This window comes from Ambystoma mexicanum, chromosome 2q, assembly GCF_040938575.1.
Source record: "Ambystoma mexicanum isolate Mex_15411 chromosome 2q, UKY_AmexF1_1, whole genome shotgun sequence".
In the NCBI taxonomy this organism is placed as follows: Eukaryota; Metazoa; Chordata; class Amphibia; order Caudata; family Ambystomatidae; genus Ambystoma; species Ambystoma mexicanum.
Window position 1 is genome coordinate 929,762,805 of NC_090924.1, and position 18,999 is coordinate 929,781,803.

Below are 18,999 nucleotides of genomic sequence, written 5' to 3' on the forward strand. Positions count from 1 at the left end.
TCAGTCCCCTCAAATCTCTTGATAGAGTTTTATCGAAAACAATCTTCTCAATGGCTTTGTGTGTCGGTGAAGATGGATTCAACCACTTCTTCTTCCGTGCCTCCACTGCGGATAAAGGGCCATGTTCACATTGGTCGAAATGTAGGTTTTCTGACCAGCGGTGCACGTTGGTACAGAGGTGCATCAGTGACCGCCATTTTTCAAGTAGTATTTCCACTGACCCTTCACAAGTTTTGGAGCTCCACCAAAGATGGTTGCTGATAGACTGGGACCACTCTGAAATACTTTCCAAACCTTTTTTTTCCCCTGCAGCCGAGATTTTCTTATTGATTGATTTAGCAAGATGCTATACGTCAAATTGATGTTTAATATGTGGGAACTGCTCTCTCATTGTCTTGGCAATTGAAACGTGTCTGTCCGTGGCTATGAGGTCGATGTGCATTCCCCTCGATTGCAGATATTCCACCGATTTTATAAATCCTAGTTTCTCCATGGCCACTGAGGATGTACATTGTGTTACCTGCACGACCACCGAACTCACAATTTTCTTACTATCCATGTCCTGAAAGTGGTAGGTGCAGTACTTGGCAGAAAATCCAGGGCTGTCACACTGTCCATTGCCGGCTAGCCCGAATTGTTGGCCTTCGAATGTACTTGCTAGAGACAATTTGTCATGATGCCTACCCCCGGAGCATCAGGCCAGGCCCAGCACCCCCAGAAGCAGGCATCATGCCCTCGGGTAAAAGCCCAGCGGCCCCTTATAGGGACTCTTTGGACTCAGTCCTGGCGCCATAGGCGCCAGGCTCATAAAGGGAGGTGTTTTGTGCACTTACCTGATGCAGACCATGCTGCATGCTTCAGGCCTCCCTGAGACCTGAAAGGGACTATTTTTTCATAGGGACTATTTTTTCACTCTGGCGTGGCCAGGGAAGGATACATACCTATTTGGGGAAGGATACATACCTGGGACTTCTTTGGAGGCTATTTAAGCCACGCCCAGACAGCAGCTCATGCTTCGCGTTGTTCTGCTTCCTGCAGCTTAACGCTCACGGTGTCTGCTCCTGCTCCTAGACTACAGCCACGCCCGTCTTGAACCTGGAAGACCTGCAAGGAAGGAAGAGAAGAGAAAGGTGAAAACCAAGGATTATTTCAAGCTTCTTACCTGCATCCGGAATCTTCTCGCCAGCATCCCTGAAGGAAGACTTCAATTTAAAAGCATTGCGTTGCTCGCTGCAGCGCCACGCTTCACTCACCTGTCCTGTCCTCGAGACATCTCCCGGCTCCATCGCGGCTGTCAGTATCGGACGCCACATCTCTGCACCTAGGGGAGAGAGGAAGAAACAAAAGGTGAGCAGAAGGACACACAGAAGGAAAGCCTGATTAACAGCCATAATACTTAACGGCTTTTCTTCCACATTTCGGGTCGGCGCCGCCCCGTTGGCAGGTACCGTACCCCGGCCCCTATGGGGAAAGGACTAGAGAAATTTCAGAGGAATGATAAGGACATCTAGAGGGATCGCCCTCATTACTACTCACCTCGGCAGGTTAACCCCTCGACGCATCGCCTTCATTCTGCACCTGAAATAAAGGACAGATCACAGGTGAGAAAGACAGCATAAAGGGGGCCTCACTTGAACTTTGAACTTTCATACTTACGGTGCATCGCTCAGGAAAGTCAAGTGGATTTTGCCAGCGCCATTCTGAAAACCAGTGAAGTAACTGGACGAATGCGCGCCCCTGCACCAGAAGCAGGATGGAGAGTTCAACCTTCCAAACCATAAGAAGGATATTCCTAGGGGCCAAGGAAGCACGATTTGGAGGTCCTGTCCAATCGGTGTTCCGGGTCCTGCGCATCACGCTAGAAGAGGCCGCAGTAATCCAGACTAGATCAGCGCCCCCCGTGGGAACCAGGTGGGCGTTACACAATTGTTCAATTTTCCAAGCATCACTAATGGCCGGAAACAGATAATCATGTTGGTATTTGTAGTACTGCGTTTTTGAAATGAAATGGAGTCCCACAAACTGAAAGAAAGACTAACTTTCTAAAACTGGAGCCACTAAAAAGTGATGCAGCTGCACACAGTAGATTGCCTGCTGGCAGTTTCCCCAGCATCGGTTGTGCAGACCATGAGAACGTATGATGTAATCTACAGGCGGCATGTATTGTGACGTTACTGCCTTGTTTTTGATGAGTCACATGAATCAATGGCTTCCCACATACTTTCCCTCTGACGGAATGCCCACATTTCAGCATACTTATAATATCCATCAGACAACTGTCGAATACTATGTATTTGTCCTCTTTCATTAGACCGTCATCCTGCGTCAAAGTTGTTTCGGCCTGTGACGTTGAGGACATATCACCACATTTGAAAGAAATATCGCTGCTATCAAGTTCTGATGCGTCAGTGAATGCTGCTGCTGGTTCATTCTCTGTCATTTCAACATCTGCTACTTCAACATTGATGGGAGAACACAACAATGTCGACAGCTTTTTTGGTGGCAATTTTTTGGCGGGTGTAGATTGTGTAAATTGATCTGCGACTACTTCAGAGCTATCTTCAATACATTCAGTATCATCTTCTTGTGGTGGTGCGGTCGCACTGCAGCAATGATCCAATAAAACTTTACTGGATTCTCCGGACACATTCAATTCATGTTCTGTACATTGGACATGAGGATCCAGAGTCTCAACACGCCGCATCTGATTTAATAGTTCCTCCATAGCCTCCATAGTGTAAATGGTCTGGCAAGCAACATCTCTCATTCGCTTCACTGTCTGTGTATGTATAGTTCGTAGACTAACGGTTAACTAGAGGACAGATTGGAAAAGGGATGTTCAGTTTAAACACAAGATAAAGTATAGTACAATTCACTTTAAAAAAAATATAAAATAGTCCCCAGCACAAAAACATTTCTAAAGTTATGAACTGTTTGTATCTAACCTTATTTTTGTTTCTTTTCTTTGCAACTTTTTTTGACTCGACCTTCAACATCTGCACGCTGTTGCTCCGATACGTATCCGCATGTCTCCCCTTCCTCTTGCGCTGCAACGACTATATTTTCTGTATCCGCATAGACGGCACGGAATGAGGCTCCATCGACTCCTTGAAACATAGTATTTTCATTACTGTGTATCAAAATATTGTTAGCATAAAACGCACGTGAGGACGAACACACATGTACATCTCAATAGCCAAACACGATTTAAACATTGTGTGGAACAATCAAACGACAAGTATTCGAGCTCTGATGACCTAGCTCGATGGAGCGGGCAGTATCCATACCTCTGGCTCTGCATGGACTGCCACGAATGATTGTATTGAAGAGGAGGCATCAGCAACTCCCTGAAACACAGTACTTGCGTTAGTATGGTTTTCAATATCGTAAACATAACACACACTTGGGGTCGACGGCACAGGTACATATAAAGAGATAACCACAAATGTTGCATTGTCTAAAAGAATAAAGGAATATTTAAAAAGGATCAGATTTAATTGACTTATTTCTCCGATTTCTTTACATCTGCATCATCTAAATGGGATCTTGTGATTGTAGTGGAAGCTCCATCATCTCCCTGAAACACAGTACTTGCGTTAATAGGGAAGAAAGTATAGCAAATGGAATCATGTTATATGATCACGCTCGATGGAGCTGTCAGTATCCATACCTCATGCTGCTGAAGAATATCTAGGGCTGTTGTCAACGTATCCGCATGGTCCCGCTTCCACCAGAATTACTTGAATGTCAGGCTCCGCATCAAGTGCGTGGGTTGACGATTCATCAACTGCCTGAAACATAGTATTTGCATTAGTAAGGATTACAATATTGAAAACACAACACACGCTTGCGGTCGACCGCACAGGTACATATCAACGGCTAACCACGAATGAAACATGGTGTAGAACAATCAAACGACAAGTGTTCCAGTCCTGATGATCACGGTCGATTGAGACGTCAGTATCCATACCTCGGGCTGCTGAAGAACATCTAGGGCTGTTGTCAATGTGGTGGACGCTTCAGCATCTCCCTGAAAGACAGTACTTGCATTAGTATGGATAACACTAATTATAACTGAAAACAAACACCAGGGGACGACAACTAAGGTGTATATCAATTGGAAAGCACTAACCAAACAATTGGTAAAATAATCACACGATACATACAAACTATTACTTGACATGCATAAAACAAGTCTGTAGCGGAATAGCCAAGTATGATTACCTGATACGTGCTAGAAGTGGTTGATAACTGCGAGCACGTGACAGAAGTAGAATGTTCTTGCTTCAGATTCAAGGGATAGTCAAGAAGTTGTAATGTTAAATTATTGTTTGATAATGAAATGCCAATATTTAAAATTGCCATGTAAGGAGACAGAATACTTGAGTAATGCGCAATATAGCACAGTTCCCTGTGCCCATATATAGATTTTGTTTGTGGGTTATGAAATCTAAAAATAATATATTGATAAATGTCATTATTCAAAAAGATATACACTCATATCAATGTCGAAAGTATTACAAATTGGAAACAACACCTAAAATATCAATGAATCCATTCGGCTACCTACACACTACCGAAAGGCCTAAAGATAAAAACGGACACTTGACTCACCAGTGGCAGATTGTAGACTAATAGAGTGGGAATAGGGTTTGCGAGCAATTTCCGTGTCGATCACCGTTTATTCTTCTTTGTTACCCAAGATGTGGTGTACATGTTCGAGGGAAAGTGCTGGCTGCAGATGCGGTATCGATCACCCCTCTTGTCTTCAAAGACTTGTTGGACTCTACTTTCCAGCTCATCCAGTGGATATCCGCAATGTCTGACCCATTCTCTTATTCGATCAACAGTTTTCGGGAACACATGCATTGTAGTGCCTTCAGATTCAGCATGGGTCTTCGAAGGGCAACCGCTAATCGAACAGGCAGGCATTGTTGAAAATTCTGAAAAGTAAACATCAAGATTATTATAAAACCTTGATGAATATAAATGTCATAAAAAAGTAAATGAACCATACCATGCTCAATGCAAGGTTTGTTTTGGTCGCCGGAACTATACCAGTTCATCATGTGCGGCTTAGTATTTGCATAAATTACAGAATTGTTTTTAAATATGTGACTAAACTCTGAACATGTGACTCGTCCCTTGGATATTCTGTCTTGCACGAAAAGGAACCATGCTTACATTATAGACTGGACCCCCAAAGGATGCAATTCGATGACAATTGACACAGATGAAAATAAATACATCTATTGGTAGCAAAACAATTGAAACTCAAGTCAAAAGCCATGAGACCAATGACCATAGCTCTATTGGGTACTGTAATAGCAAATAGATTGAAATGTAAAAATGACCGAAATATGACTAGGATACATGGCCTTACCTTGACCAACAAACAGTTGGATTCAGCAGGCCGAGCAGTATGTTGCAGGAGAACAGGTAGATGGCCACAGGTAGCACAAGAGTTTGCTCGAAGCGGTCACAGATAGCACGGCGACGAGCAGATTAGCATAGATCTCAGTGCTTCTCAGGTAGAAGGTTCAGGAGTTGACTTGCAAAGCTCAAAGATGTTCTCATGAGACATATCAAGTGGTTTATAAACTATTAGAAACAGGGGTGTGTTTGTGAATGAATGACGTGTGTATGTTGTGGTATTATGTTTATTGCAGGGGGGCGGCCTGCCTCTGGGGAGGCCTGCCTGGAGACACGGGGTCTGAGGAGGCCATGTGAGCGATGGCCCCTGGGCATGGGATACCTTTTGAAGTGTACATGCTGTTTGGCACCTTGGCCGTTTGTGCCCGTCACAGCCCCCCATGCCAGCGCTCATCCCCGGGTGCGAACCGCCTTTGATAGAGGGGGTGGGATGGATGGGCCTGGGGCGTGCAGATAAGGCCCAGGAAGACTGCTGAATGGAGACACACTTATGTGGATTGCAGGGGGGCGGCCTGCCTCAGGGGAGGCCTGCCTGGAGACACGGGGTCTGAGGAGGCCATGTGAGCGATGGCCCCTGGGTGTGGGATACCTTTTGAAGTGTACATGCTGTTTGGCATTTTGGCCATTGCGCCCGTCCCTTGCCCTTATGTGATGTTAACTTTGCATGACATCCGCGTAGATGGGAACACTGAGCAGGACACGGGGCATCCATTTTTGTACCCCTTTTCCACACATTTTGGTGACCAGGCCTCACTGCAATAGTACAGCGCGCAGAGCACATGGCCCACAGCCTCATTCCCACTCTGACTGGAAAACTCCAGAGGTATTTGCAACAGCTAATAAATGTAACACATCACTCTCTGAGATCACGGTCCTGCATGTGAACAGGCTTGAACCATGCACATGGCTCATTCATCTCCACAAACGTGTCCTTGCCCATGCACCCTCGCCAGTGGAAAGCAACTGCCATTCTGACCCTGTGTCCCTGCAAGGTATTCTCTTCATGTGCCAGACCACTGACCACGCCATGATGGCCACCTAGCAGATCCCCAACTAACATTAGACCCCTACTGCAGTATATCGTTGCTTATCAATAACAAATGCCACATATCGGAGATTCTTGTGAGCACAGACCCACACTTCAAACACTGTATTAGAGTGGTCAAGACCCTTGACCTAAGGCCTGTATAATCCAATGTTCATTGATAGTTTTGATATATGTGTGACCTTTATAGAGACATAACCGACTGACACTTTGAACAAGTGTTATTTAGTGCATGCATTATTGATAATATATTTGGTTAGCTTAGATAGTGGCCATCCCGCTTCGACCTGAACTTCGCCCATTCCGAGCACAGGTGTCTGACGTCCATCCTTGAATGGAGACACACTTGATTGATTTAAAAAATCGAAACAACCGTTGTTAAATTATATGTGTTTTATTTTGTAGCTTATTTTGCGGACACAAAAATACAAACTTTTACACATTGTACAGTTCAGATTGCAGCACAGCGAGAGAAAATCCCCTGTACTGACCGAGCGTTTCTCTTATGGCACGAACGGCACAGGCGGGTATCACTCTTCGAACGCGGTTTCCAAGCCTCCCGTGAAGCCACCATGTAAAGGAACAATAGGCCACCAGCCTGTACCACCTGTGAAAAGGAATGAAAAACTGTTTTTAAATGACCAAGATAAGTTTAATAAACGTTTGTTGTCAATGACAATTCTTGTAACTAATGGCATTCTGCTTGGACAAATGCTATCTAGACACTGCACACTATTGAACGACTTTCATGCGTTACAATGATATGTACATGTACTTTTGGATATAGTAGAAGACCATGAAATGGGAGTGGCATGACAAGCAGAGTATACTTACTCGTTACTCGGATTACGAGGACGAACAGTTGCGCGAAGTTCGTGCATAAGCACCATCATTATCCTTAACACGGACCGTGTGAGGCAGGCTGCCCTGAAGTCTGGCAGCTCGGTGATGCATTGCGGTCGTGGCTCGCCTTCCGAAATGTAGGCCACGCATCCCGGGTTTTCACAGCAGCAGCAGTTCTCCTCCTCGGTCGGCATTAGCTCGCACCGACTGCATGTGCACCAGGTGGAAACACCGTCCATGCGACTAGGTCCAGTGTCTTCATCCGTTGATTCGTCCTGCCAACTGCTGTCTGAAGCCCCATCGTTTTCGCGTGTTTCCCTTTCCAGTAGTTCCTCCTCGGTATACTCTGGCTCATACATGTAGGGCATTATTGTATCCATTGTGTGTTGCACAAACTAAAATAATTGATAGCGGTGGTACTGGTATCTGTCCACACGGGCTACAAGCAATGAAGGTAGCTGACCAGAGCAAAGAAACGAGTCACAGAATACTCAAAGTAACACAGAGAGAGGAATGGAATCGAAAATCTGCTGCTGTGTGTTGTGAAACGGTCTGTTTATACTTATTGAAGAAAGAGGCGTCCTGCCATTTCCATGGTGACACGTCATTAGCTGAAGCGCAGCGAATGTTGACACGAGACGTGCTTTGGCGTTGTTAAATGGGCGGTACGCGTCTGCTGATGACAGGCTCAGGGGCGGGGGATATGATTTAGTGCCGCAAAAGCAGGTCAGCCAGGGCGATGGGGGAAATGATAGGATTATCACAAAATAGCAGCTCCCTGGTGCCTGTTTTCGCATGCGTTTAATGGACGAAAACTCGGGTAAGGTCCATAGGAAATGTTTCTAAAATCGAGCAACTTAGGCTTAAAAACACATGGCCGACCCGTATGGGCAATACAATTTTTTGACCGAACCATTCCTTTAAAACAATCTTGAAAACACATACAGAAGTTTGGCTCAGGGCAATGCTAGTTATCTGGAGGACGTAATAGCTGATTCTGTCCAACACGCCCCCTCCTGGTCCCTAGATACTGATAAGAAGGCCATATGCCTTGAAAGGAGGAGTAAAGATCAGCATGGGTGAGCCTCTGACATACACACGTCAGGCGGAGGTGAGGTTTCCTTTGCAGCGGAACCTGCTGTGACGGAGAGCAGCATTGGCGAGAAGAAAACGCCGGCGAGCAGGCGACGAACCACAAGATCGCAGCGAGGTCAGGACCAAAGAAAACAACTTTCCTTTGGTGGGCGACCATGCCGAGGACGTGGTGGGCAGAGGAGCCAAACCAACGGCACGAAGCCCAGCCCGTGACAGAGTAACGACTCCTCTGTCCACAAATGAGAAGGGACGGCGTAGGAAGGAAAATGCTGGGGAATGCTCCAGAGAACGCCAGAGAGCGGAAGAAGGTAAGAAGTCCAGCGAGTGGAAACCGCCTCACTGCAGCTAGCCCCCAGTCTGAGAATGTACATGGGGTACTCACGGTGGAAGGGGCGAGAAAGACCAGAGGGGAGTAAGCTAAGTGAAAAGGAGTGCCCAAACCCCAGATTATTCATACACCCTAAAGAATATTTTCATAAACAGAATAATGATAAAAAGGCAGAAGACCCAGAGAGAATAACGAATCATACGGAATATAGACATCACTATAAACCAAGAGAAGTGTACTGAAAAGGGGGTCAGCAACCACCCGGTGAGATAAACAAGGAGAGGGGCCAGAAGGGAGCAAAGGAAGTGAAAAGGATTGCCCCAATCCCAGGTCACAGGCCCTAAAGAAAATAATGTTCTTGAGAGAAGAACTATAAAAGAGAAGATGCCCCAGAGATAACGAATCCTAAGGAATATAAACATTATGGAAATCCAAGTGAAGTGTATCTAAAGGGGGGTTAACAACAGCTGCAGGAGATAAGAATGTAAGATGGGCAAACCAATCAAACTTGAAGAAAGCAACCAGACACGACTAGAACAAACTGAGGAGAAAGCCAGTGACAGTCTAAAAGTGATACATAGGAAGAGAAACCAAAAACAGATGGTGGGAAGGGATCAATGAGCTATCCCTCCATCTACATCAAGTCAAAAGTATAATCTTTCCTGCGGGTATTTGGAGAAGCATACCCTTTTGTTGGGAACTCTTTTGGGACGAAGACTATAGTTAGGACAGTCTAGAAGAAATCTCACAGACCGAGGCAAGGTCAAGATTACATGAAATTTAGAAAGAGGTCATACGACTTCATTTAACTTGTGGTTCGTTTAGTGATAGAGTCACGTAGAAGATAGGTTTGGACGGAAGGACGTTTTTTTCTTATTTTGTCAAGCACCTTAGTATAGTTTCGTAGGCAGGGAATCACCCTTTAGCAATATGGATCAAAAGGCATTCTTTTATTCTTTCATACAAATAAATCTCGTTAAACATAGGTCATCTGGTCAAAGTCCTCCTTCGGGTCCGCCACAATACCCAAAAGCAATATCAGAAGAAAATGTGTATAAGGCTTCAAATAAGCTTACGTCACAGTTGAGCATTTGGAACAACCTCCCGCTTTCAATTATAGGCTGATTTGCATTAAGCAGGACTGTGATTCTCCCACATCTTCTATGCCAGTTTATGTCACAGTTTCCGAATGTTTTAAAGCATTAGACCAAATGACTGTTTGTATTGGATGCACAGGAGACGAAGGGTATCACCACTTGCCATTTCAAGAGGTTATGAGGATGGGGGGGACTAGAACCTCCAAATTTCAGTCTGCTCAGTTACAATTTATTTGTCTGTGGTTCAAGGAGGGAGACAATCCTGAAAAGCAAATACTTTGGAATGACAACAGATTTATTGTGGGGACTGGTTTATTTCGGAACAAACTTCTGGAAATTCTGTCAGGATAAAAAGGTCTGGGCTTAAACATACAGAAGAATTGGGAATTCCATATCTTTTGCCACAACCATTGTGCTCAGGTCTGGACGGTGTGCAGTGTCTCACATTTGAAAGTCCATCTATCCAGATAAAATCCCTGCCCCACTTAAAAGCTGATTGATTACAGTTGTAAGCTCCACAGCTACCCGATAAACTGGACAACCTTTTCCATACAAATTCGGCAGACAGTAGCCAGGTCCTTGAATGATTAGCTGTACATTACATTTTAGAGGGTATCATTACAAGAAATAACACTGGTGGAAATTAAAAAGGTGTAGTAGACATGAATGTCTGCTGCAGGTAAATTAATACAATTGTTGGCTTTCCGATTGCATCATAAACTTGGTATGGCCTTGGAGGTGTAACCTGAAGGGAGGGAGAGGTGGTAGGTGTAGTGAACAACGAGTTTGAAAACCACCATCAATCACATGCACTGAATGCAGTATGGGATCTGTGGTTAAAAGGAATATGTGTCAATGGAATATGTGCAGTAGATACTCCTCATAATGACAGCCTTACAGTTCACCATTGCCTCATTTATCCATCCTTTAAGGTGTGACAGGAGGAGACTGACATGCAGGTGGAATGATTGTTGCTAAAGACTTATTTTGGCAGAAAACTAAGGAAACCCCATACCTGACCCCATTACTAAAATGGGTTTGTCTACCTCAACTGAATACTGAGGATGTCTCAGAATGTCTAAAGTCAAAAGTCCACCTTCCTGTGTAAAAAGCCAGTTCCTTCCCTTACATTTCTAATTAAACTAAAAGGTTGGCGAGTCTTCTTAATGCAGAAGAGTTGTCCCCTTCTCTGAAGTGGACTACGGTGCCAGCCAATATTCTAAAGGGACTATTTCCTGAGGGAGAGACTCCCTTCCTCAGGTAGCAGTTTTTTCAAATGCAGCACACAAAGTTCCAGACTGAAAGAAGTCTCAATTCAAAATAAAGCAAAGCTCAGACTTCAAACCTTGGTACCAAGGGACCGCCTCCCTTATCTTGGTCTTTCTCAGGCTTCTCACAAAGTTGACAAACAAAGCAATGTTCCAACTCAAAAACTTGAGGCCAAGAGAAGGACTCCCTTCCCTGGTCTTTTATCACAATGTTCACAAAAACTAGGGGCATTGACTCCCTTCCTATGGTTGGTCTTAGGCTTCTCGCAATGCCAAGAGTAGGACTCCTTCCTTGGCCTTTCTTAGGCTTCTCACAATGTTCACAGCCCACCTGGTTCACTATCCTGCCAGGTACTGTGAATATGAAGATGACTTTGGAGGCAGTTTGCTATTCAGTGTGGGTCCCAGACCCGTTCTTTGCGACTCTTCAGCCCTCCGTGGGTCCCAACAAACATCCTGGCTACCAAGACCGCTTCAGTGTTCTTATCAGCGACCACTAGTTGTCTGTGGGCTTCTCCTCCCCGCTCTGGCTTCTCGCGGTCTCTCCAGGGGCTACGGTGTCCTCAACACATTCTTCCACTCCTGGGCTGCGCGTTTTCATCTCTATGCGCACGCCAGCACTCCAAGTCAGCTTGCTGTCTTGGTCTCTGCCTCCCTCTTTGGCTTACCTACAGTGGAGCTACCGGGGACGCCTCTGCCGATGGGCAAGTGTCCCAGCCTCTGCACTCCCAGCGTCTCTGTTCCTTCCGCTCAATTTCGAATTTCCCAGTTCCTCCAGGAAGGATAGAACCCCTTGTGAAGTTCTTCTTCCATTTTTATCATTGGCTTGAACTTGCTTGCTCCATATTGTCTAGGCCGCTCTTGTTGGTTCCACAGGGCACTGCATTGCCCCACACCTCTTCCTAATCTGAGTATTGATGTTCTCGATCTCAGCTGGGTAACCTGTGTTGTTCTTCGTCCCAGTTTCTGCATATGCCTCAAATAGGTAGTCCCTACTCTTCCTCGTTCCAGTACTTTTTAGGGAGGTCATATCATCTACCCTACAGAGGTACATGGACCTGTGTGGGATTATGGGACTCTGGGTTGGGTAGGAGGATGAGGGAGGTGGGGATATGCTTTGGGCGTACCGCATTATTTCTGGATAACCATCCCATACAGGGAGATCCTTCCCCATGATATCCACCTGCTGAGTACCACCCGCAGGGGTAAATATCGGGTAGCAGCCTCACTTCCCTGGCCTCATAGGAAAGGGCTCCCCCTAGACAAGAAGGGGTGACATCCAAGGATTTGTCACACTACTCTCCCTTAGAGATGTCTGCTCTTTATTCTTATGGCAGACCATTACACATGGGAAGGATGTGCCTTAAAAACCTAATGAGAAATAGCACAGAGTTCAGAGGCACTGGTAGGGAACCCAAAATCCCAAGTGCGGACATGTGGGGCAGCAATCACTGCACCCCACTAAACAGACTTCCCCTCCCCATGACCCTCTTCTCTTATTTCACCAACCACAAGCATCTCAGTTAACTGTACTGTTTAGCCATCTCTACAGGAAAGTCGCATTTCTTGCATTGCTGCTGTTTTAAGGCTAGACCTTTTACGAAAGTCAAACCTGGGTGTTTTTGCAGTGCGCTGTCCCCCTCCCCCTGTCTTCCGTCCACACTACTCCTACCTTCCCCCCTGCTGTGTTGCCTGCTTGCTGCCTCTTGTGTGCTTCCTTCTGTGTGAACCCTCTGTTACACTTACCTTGTCTCGGCGGGGGCGTTGGGGCACGGTTGTAGCCCTCGCAGGGGTGAAATGCATCCTGGGCATGTGCTTGCCTTGGGCACCAGTGACTGCAGTAGGAGCTTCTCAGGGTCACGCACCTTTTAGTAAAGTCTGTGGGCACGCCGTCCTGCTACTTCTGGCAGGGGAGCTTAATTGCCAAGGACCGAGTTCCTTCACTGATCCTTTGCGGGCGGTAGTCCAGTCCAGCTGCGACTACCCAGTTCTTTTGGTAAGTAGTGTTCTTATTCTTGTCTGTCGTCCTTTGCGTGTTGATTTTCAACCTTTCCTTGCTTGTCTTTTGTATTGTTCGTCTCCCGTTAACTTTCGTTTGTTTCATTCCTCAACACGTGTCCGTTCTGTTTGTTATTGTCTGTACCTTCTTTAATGCTGTTCTTTTGCTCTTTCTCCCATGTCGGTGATGGAAGCCGGCCCTGGAGCTGACGAGCACGGATGCTGTAACCGGAGCGATGAAGAACTGGGTCCGCGGTTGCAGGTAACCGGTAAATTGTATTTTAGAGTTGTGCCCGTGCTCTTAAATGCGGCGCGGCTTTCCAGTTGTTGAGATGCGCTAACTTTGTCTTGTCTTCTTTTGCAGCGACCAGACTCGTCTAAGAAGACTGCCGTGGAGAGATGGCAGAGCGGAGCGTTGGATTCCTGGGTGAGTATGTCTCTGCAAGTTCATGCGTCGGTAAGCGTCACGTTGATTTTGAATGCAAGTTAACGCGAAGCACTGGCTCGGAGGATGAAGCGGCTTATATAGCTGGGTTCCCTTGGCCACGCCCATTAGCCTGTTCGGTCTGCCACACCCATTAGCCTGTTCGGTCTGGCACGCCCAGCCACACCTAGTCACTGGCACGTGAAGCTGGGCCAAGAAGGCCACACCCAGCACTTTGCAATTAAGAGGCCTGGAAAGTAAGTGGCCCAATGGAATTACTGTAACCCAATGTCAATTCCACACACGAGTCTGGTGCCAGAGGCGCCAGGACAAAGTCCAGCCGGGCCCCCTGTGTCTGTGTGCTCCGAAGGGACACAAATGAGTAATTCCTCGGCATGGTCCCATGGCACCCACCATCCAGGGCATTTGTGTATGTGATCCAGGGTGTGTGGTCTTGACACCCTCCCCCTCTGGTACTTTGTGTTGTGCGTGGCTGTGGGCTGTTTCTCTTTCCTCCCTCACTCACTAGCCCCCTCACCCCTCTTGCCTCCTTGCACGCTCTATGGTGCTCTCAATCCCTCCCATCTTCTCACTTTATCCCCTATCCTATCCATCTCACCAAGTCTGGAAGGAAAACGTTCAAGAGGGATATCCTTGTCTCCAACCCAGACCTCCCTATCGCGGATACCCACATCAGCGCTTACTCCAGACTGACCCTCCCTGACATCCTCTTTGTCGTTCCCTCTCCAGACATAAGATCCCTCATATGGTCTCTGTTCTCTCTCCTGTCCCCTCCTCTCCCATTAATGGCGGCACCCGGTGGGAGGTCCTTGCGGCCACCTTTCAATCCTCCCAAGACCAACATCAATGTCTATCTAAATGGTACTTACATAGTCCAGGGCTCTCAGCCCAATCTACTCCTCCTCGATAGGCGTCTCCCGCGTCTCATCAATTTCCTCTCCTGCCGCTCCCAACACCCCTCTGCCGCCTCTTTCCTCCTTAGCCGCCTCTCATACACCCACGTCCTCCTCCCTTCCGGCCTCTATGCTACCTCAGTCTACTGCCTCGGCCCACTCTCAGGCCCTTCTACGGCCTTCGCTGTGTGTACCACACTCCTGCCCCCCATCCCGGAAGTCTTTCAAATGTGGTAACCTACTCCATGTAGCTATGCTCTGCTGTCAAATATTCCCCGGACATCCGCCACCTCCTCAAAGACCTTTACCTGGATGTTCTCGCTCTCACTGAGACATGGTTTACGGGCCAGCTCTGTCACAGGTTTTGACACTCTCCTCCCTGAGAGCTACAAGATCCTCTCCGAGCCTAGAACCAGCCTGCACAGTGGTGGAGTGGCCCCGATGTTTACGGAGTGGGTACCAGCTTCTGTCATTCCTACTCGGGTATACTCTTCCTTTGAATGCTTAGTCTGCACTCTATCCCTCCTGGCCTCTCTCAGACTGTGGCCACCATCGACAGGCCACCTGGCCAGGTCACCCTCTTCCTCTCAGAATGGGCTGAACTGTTTTCTTCTCTCCTTGCCTCGACCTCTCAACTCCTCCTCCTCAGAGACCTCAACATCCACCTGGATGCTTCTAATCCCTCCTCTGGGCTCTTCCCCAACCTACGCGACTCTCTCTCTCCCTTTCCATTGTACCATCTAGGCCGACACACTCTGCTGGACACACCTTGGATGTTCTCATCTCCTCAGACATCCCCCTCTCTAACCCGCTCACCACTCGTCTCTCTTGGACTGACCACTTTCTGCTCTCCTCTCACCAGAAACTTCTTGCCCGCCCCGCCTAGCCCAGCACTGCCACCTTCCTTCCCGCTCATTCGGCCCATGAACCAAGTGTCAGTAGACAACTTTGCCTCCATTTTCTCTGCTCCTCCTACTCCTGCGGCTGACCCTCATTCTGACACAGCCCTCTCTAACCTGCATCTTTCTATCTCCAACATGCTGGACATCCTTTCCCCTGTCATAAGAATCCGTCTGTAGCCTACCTCCAACTGCAACTCTTGGTACGACTCCGACCTTCCCGCCCAGAAACGCAAGTGCACAGTGGCTCAGAGGAAGTGGAGGACTTCGGGCGCATCCTCTGAAAAACTAGCCTGCCACCTGGTCCAAAGGCAATACAGACTCTGTCCTCTCCAAGAAGAGGGTCCATAGCCAAGCCTGTGTCTCTCCAGCCTCTAACAACACAGCCAAACTTTTTAAAATCTGCAAGGAGCTGGCCAATCCTACTGCAGTCTCCAGCTCTCCTGTTCCCTCCTAAGCCCACTGTACGGCTCTGCCCTCTCATTTCACCACTAAAACTCTGGGCATCCTGTCCTCGCTTTCCTCTTCCTCTCCCTCTCCCAGGTCCCTTTTGGCCACCTCTCCCTCTCTTGCTTTTTCCTCCTCCACTCTGGCAACACCTGATGAGGTGTCTAGACAAGTCCGACCTATGAAAAGGTAATCCAAACAGGTGCTCCCCTGCTCCTCCAGAACCATCAAGGACCACATTGCCACCCTCGCTCCAGTCTTACCTGATTTCTGCAATCACTCTTTTGCCACTGGAACTTCCCCTCTCTCCTCAAACACTCCCTTGTGCGGCCGCTCCTAAAAAAGCTTTCTGCCAATCCTACTTGTCCAGCAAACTATCATCCGATTTCTAGCACTCCTTCCCTGGGCAAACTCCTGGAAAAGCTGTCCATCTGCCAGCAAACCCACCACATTGAATCTGTTGGCTGCCTCCATCACCATCAGTCTGGCTTCAGAGCAGCCAGAGGCACAGAAACTGCTCTCCTGAACACCCGTGACGATCTGCACTCTAACCTCGACTCCAGCTCTGCCTCTGATCTTATCCTCCTTAACATTTCCTCTGCTTTCGACACGATCAATCACCCCACCCTGATCAACTGACTCCATGTGAACCTGGGCATCACGGATTTGGCCCTGGCGTGGCTGACCTCCTTCCTACTAGACTGTCCCTCCCAAGTCCTTCTCTCCGCCACCTCTCTCTCTCTCTCTCTCTCTACATGTGGTGTCCCCCAGGGCTCTATCCTCTCACCCTGGCTGTCTATGTGGCCCCTTTGGCCTACCCGATCTCCACCTTCTCTTCTAACGTTCAGTGTTATGCAGATGACACTCAGCTCTCCTCCCTCACTCATTCCAGATTGTCTATCCGCGACTCAGGATTGGTGCGCCTTCAACGATCTTTGCCTTATTGCCAGTAAGACTGAGATCCTTCTCATTGGGACCCCTGCTCCCACTTTCCCTCTCTCACTCTGGCTGCCCTCCTTGGGCCCTGTACCCTTGCCTTCCTGAGGCAAAAAACCTTGGCATCACCTTAGACTCCACTCTCTCCTCTCATCACATCACAGACCTTGCCAAAAAGGTCCACTGCCAGCTGCACCTCCTCAGAGGTATTCTATCTTTCCTCACTTTCCCCCTGAAGCTCACTATCACCAGAGCCCTGGTTCTCTCCACGCTAGACTATAGCAACAGTCTCTTTCTCAATCTGCCTACCTCTACTCTTCGCCCCCTGTAACTATTCCAGAACAGGACTGCAAGACTTATCGTTGGCCTCATGCCCAGGGGCCGTATCTCTCCAGCCCTGAAATCTCTCGACTGGCTCCCGGTGGCTGCAAGGATCAAGCACAAGACCTTCTGCATTGTCCACAAAGCTTACTGGGGCAGGGACCTGCATTACATCCAACTCTCTTTTCCGAAATACCTTCCTTCTAAAACCCTTTGTTCAGCTACCGCCAACCCTCAGAGTATCAAATGCTTCTCCAGGCAGAGAGTGGGAGGTAGATCTCTCTCCTCTACAGATTCCTCCCTCTCGAGGGGCCTCCCTGCCCCTCTCAGGCTTCAGCCAGACCACCTGAAGTTCCGGAAGCAGCTCATGACGCTCCTTTCTCCTCGGACTTCTCTCTATCGCTCCCTTGCTAACTTATCTGTCTGCTGCACCAACTGGTTGCTTGGTTCCCTCAGTATCACTGGGTACCAGGATCCTCCATGACCAGTCTTCCTTTGCATTGCCTCTTGGCCTACCGCGCACTTAGGGGTTGTAACTAACTCCTACAGCCCCCCCTGCCTCCTTGCGCTTACCCCGAACCGTGCTGCCCTGGCTGCACTTCCTCAAAGCCATGCTGCCCTGATTGCACTTCCCCCTTGCTCTCTCTTGCATTTTCCCCTCTCCTTCCCCTTGCACCTCTTTGTCACACTTGCACAAACAAAATGACAAAATAGTTTGTCTTGTCCTCCCCCCATGTCTTTCCAACCTTGTCTTGTGGCGCCTCAAAACACTTGTGTACAGGCATGTTATAAATGCCACATCATATCAAGCTGTAAGCTAATGTACCAGCCAGGTGTAAAAAACCTTTGTCCACTGACATTAATGGAAATTGTCTACATGTTTACAGCACAATGTTTCATACTCTCCAAGAGTGAGGCATCACTCACATGGTTAATAGGGAGTGGACATTATGTTGCCTGATTCTTGCATATAAAAGTCCAGATTGTTTCCTTTCACTGCCACCAAACTAAATAACTAGATGTGTTAATCAGCAATGAAGGCCTACTTTGACATGGCTACTTCAATGTACATACAATTTGGCCCATAGAAGGAAGTAAAATGCTGAAACAAACCTGTGCACCAGAGTCCTGGATTTCCTTGCAAGCCTCTGGAAAAACATCAAAAGCAATGACAGGGTAGCCATGCTTAAGAAGGTTTTTGGCCATTGGATTTCCCATGTTGCCAAGCCCAACAAAGCCGACTGTTGTTTTCGATGCCATGGACCTAGAACAAACTAAAACATTATATTTAATGCAAACGCAGCTCAAAGCAACAGACACTCAACAAGAGTTACAAGTACTAATTTGGTAAATGGGTAAAAGTATTGGCCTTCATCCTTTTTAAACATTCAGATAAATCCTCATTTTGCAGAGCTTAACATACAATTCTAGACTCCCAAACTATGTTGAGGACAAACGTGTGGTATAATTTATCATTCATAAAGAATGAAGAAAACAAAAGCAATTATGGGATAAAGGAGTCCTCAAATGGAACACAGATGGACTCACTGCCTAGTAATAAACTTGCAGAGCCAATGACGTAAAGAATGCTTGGCACCAAACAGGAACAATTTCTAAGTAAATAATCTAATAAACAATACACCTCACTTCTCGTTTTTCACCTTCCAAATTGCATAATGAGATGAGTTTTTCCCCTTAATGAAGCAAAGACACTCAAAGAACAAAGTGTCATGGCTTTTTTCAGCCCCTCTTGCAGAAAACAGAGAGATCTGTTGTGTTAATTTGCTTGTAGGGTGTCCAATTTAATATTTGCACTATATTCTACCCTAGAGGGTCCACTGTGATGTCTGTACCTAGGTGGACCATCGCAACACTGGGACTACCCTTAGCACGGGTTCATTGTGTGGTCTGCACTGTGACATAGGATATGATATGGCATTTATACCACGCC

General features: G+C 47.3%; 1 protein-coding gene across 1 annotated transcript in view; it reads right to left on the minus strand.

Moving 5' to 3' along the window:
* The window catches only part of HIBADH (3-hydroxyisobutyrate dehydrogenase), a 1,418,622-nt gene that overhangs the window by 1,252,725 nt on the left and 146,898 nt on the right, over positions 1–18,999 (minus strand). Inside the window, exon 2 of the mRNA XM_069648238.1 lies at positions 18,162–18,322. Within this exon, the coding sequence (XP_069504339.1) occupies positions 18,162–18,322 (161 nt within the window). The remainder of the gene's footprint in view (positions 1–18,161; positions 18,323–18,999) is intronic.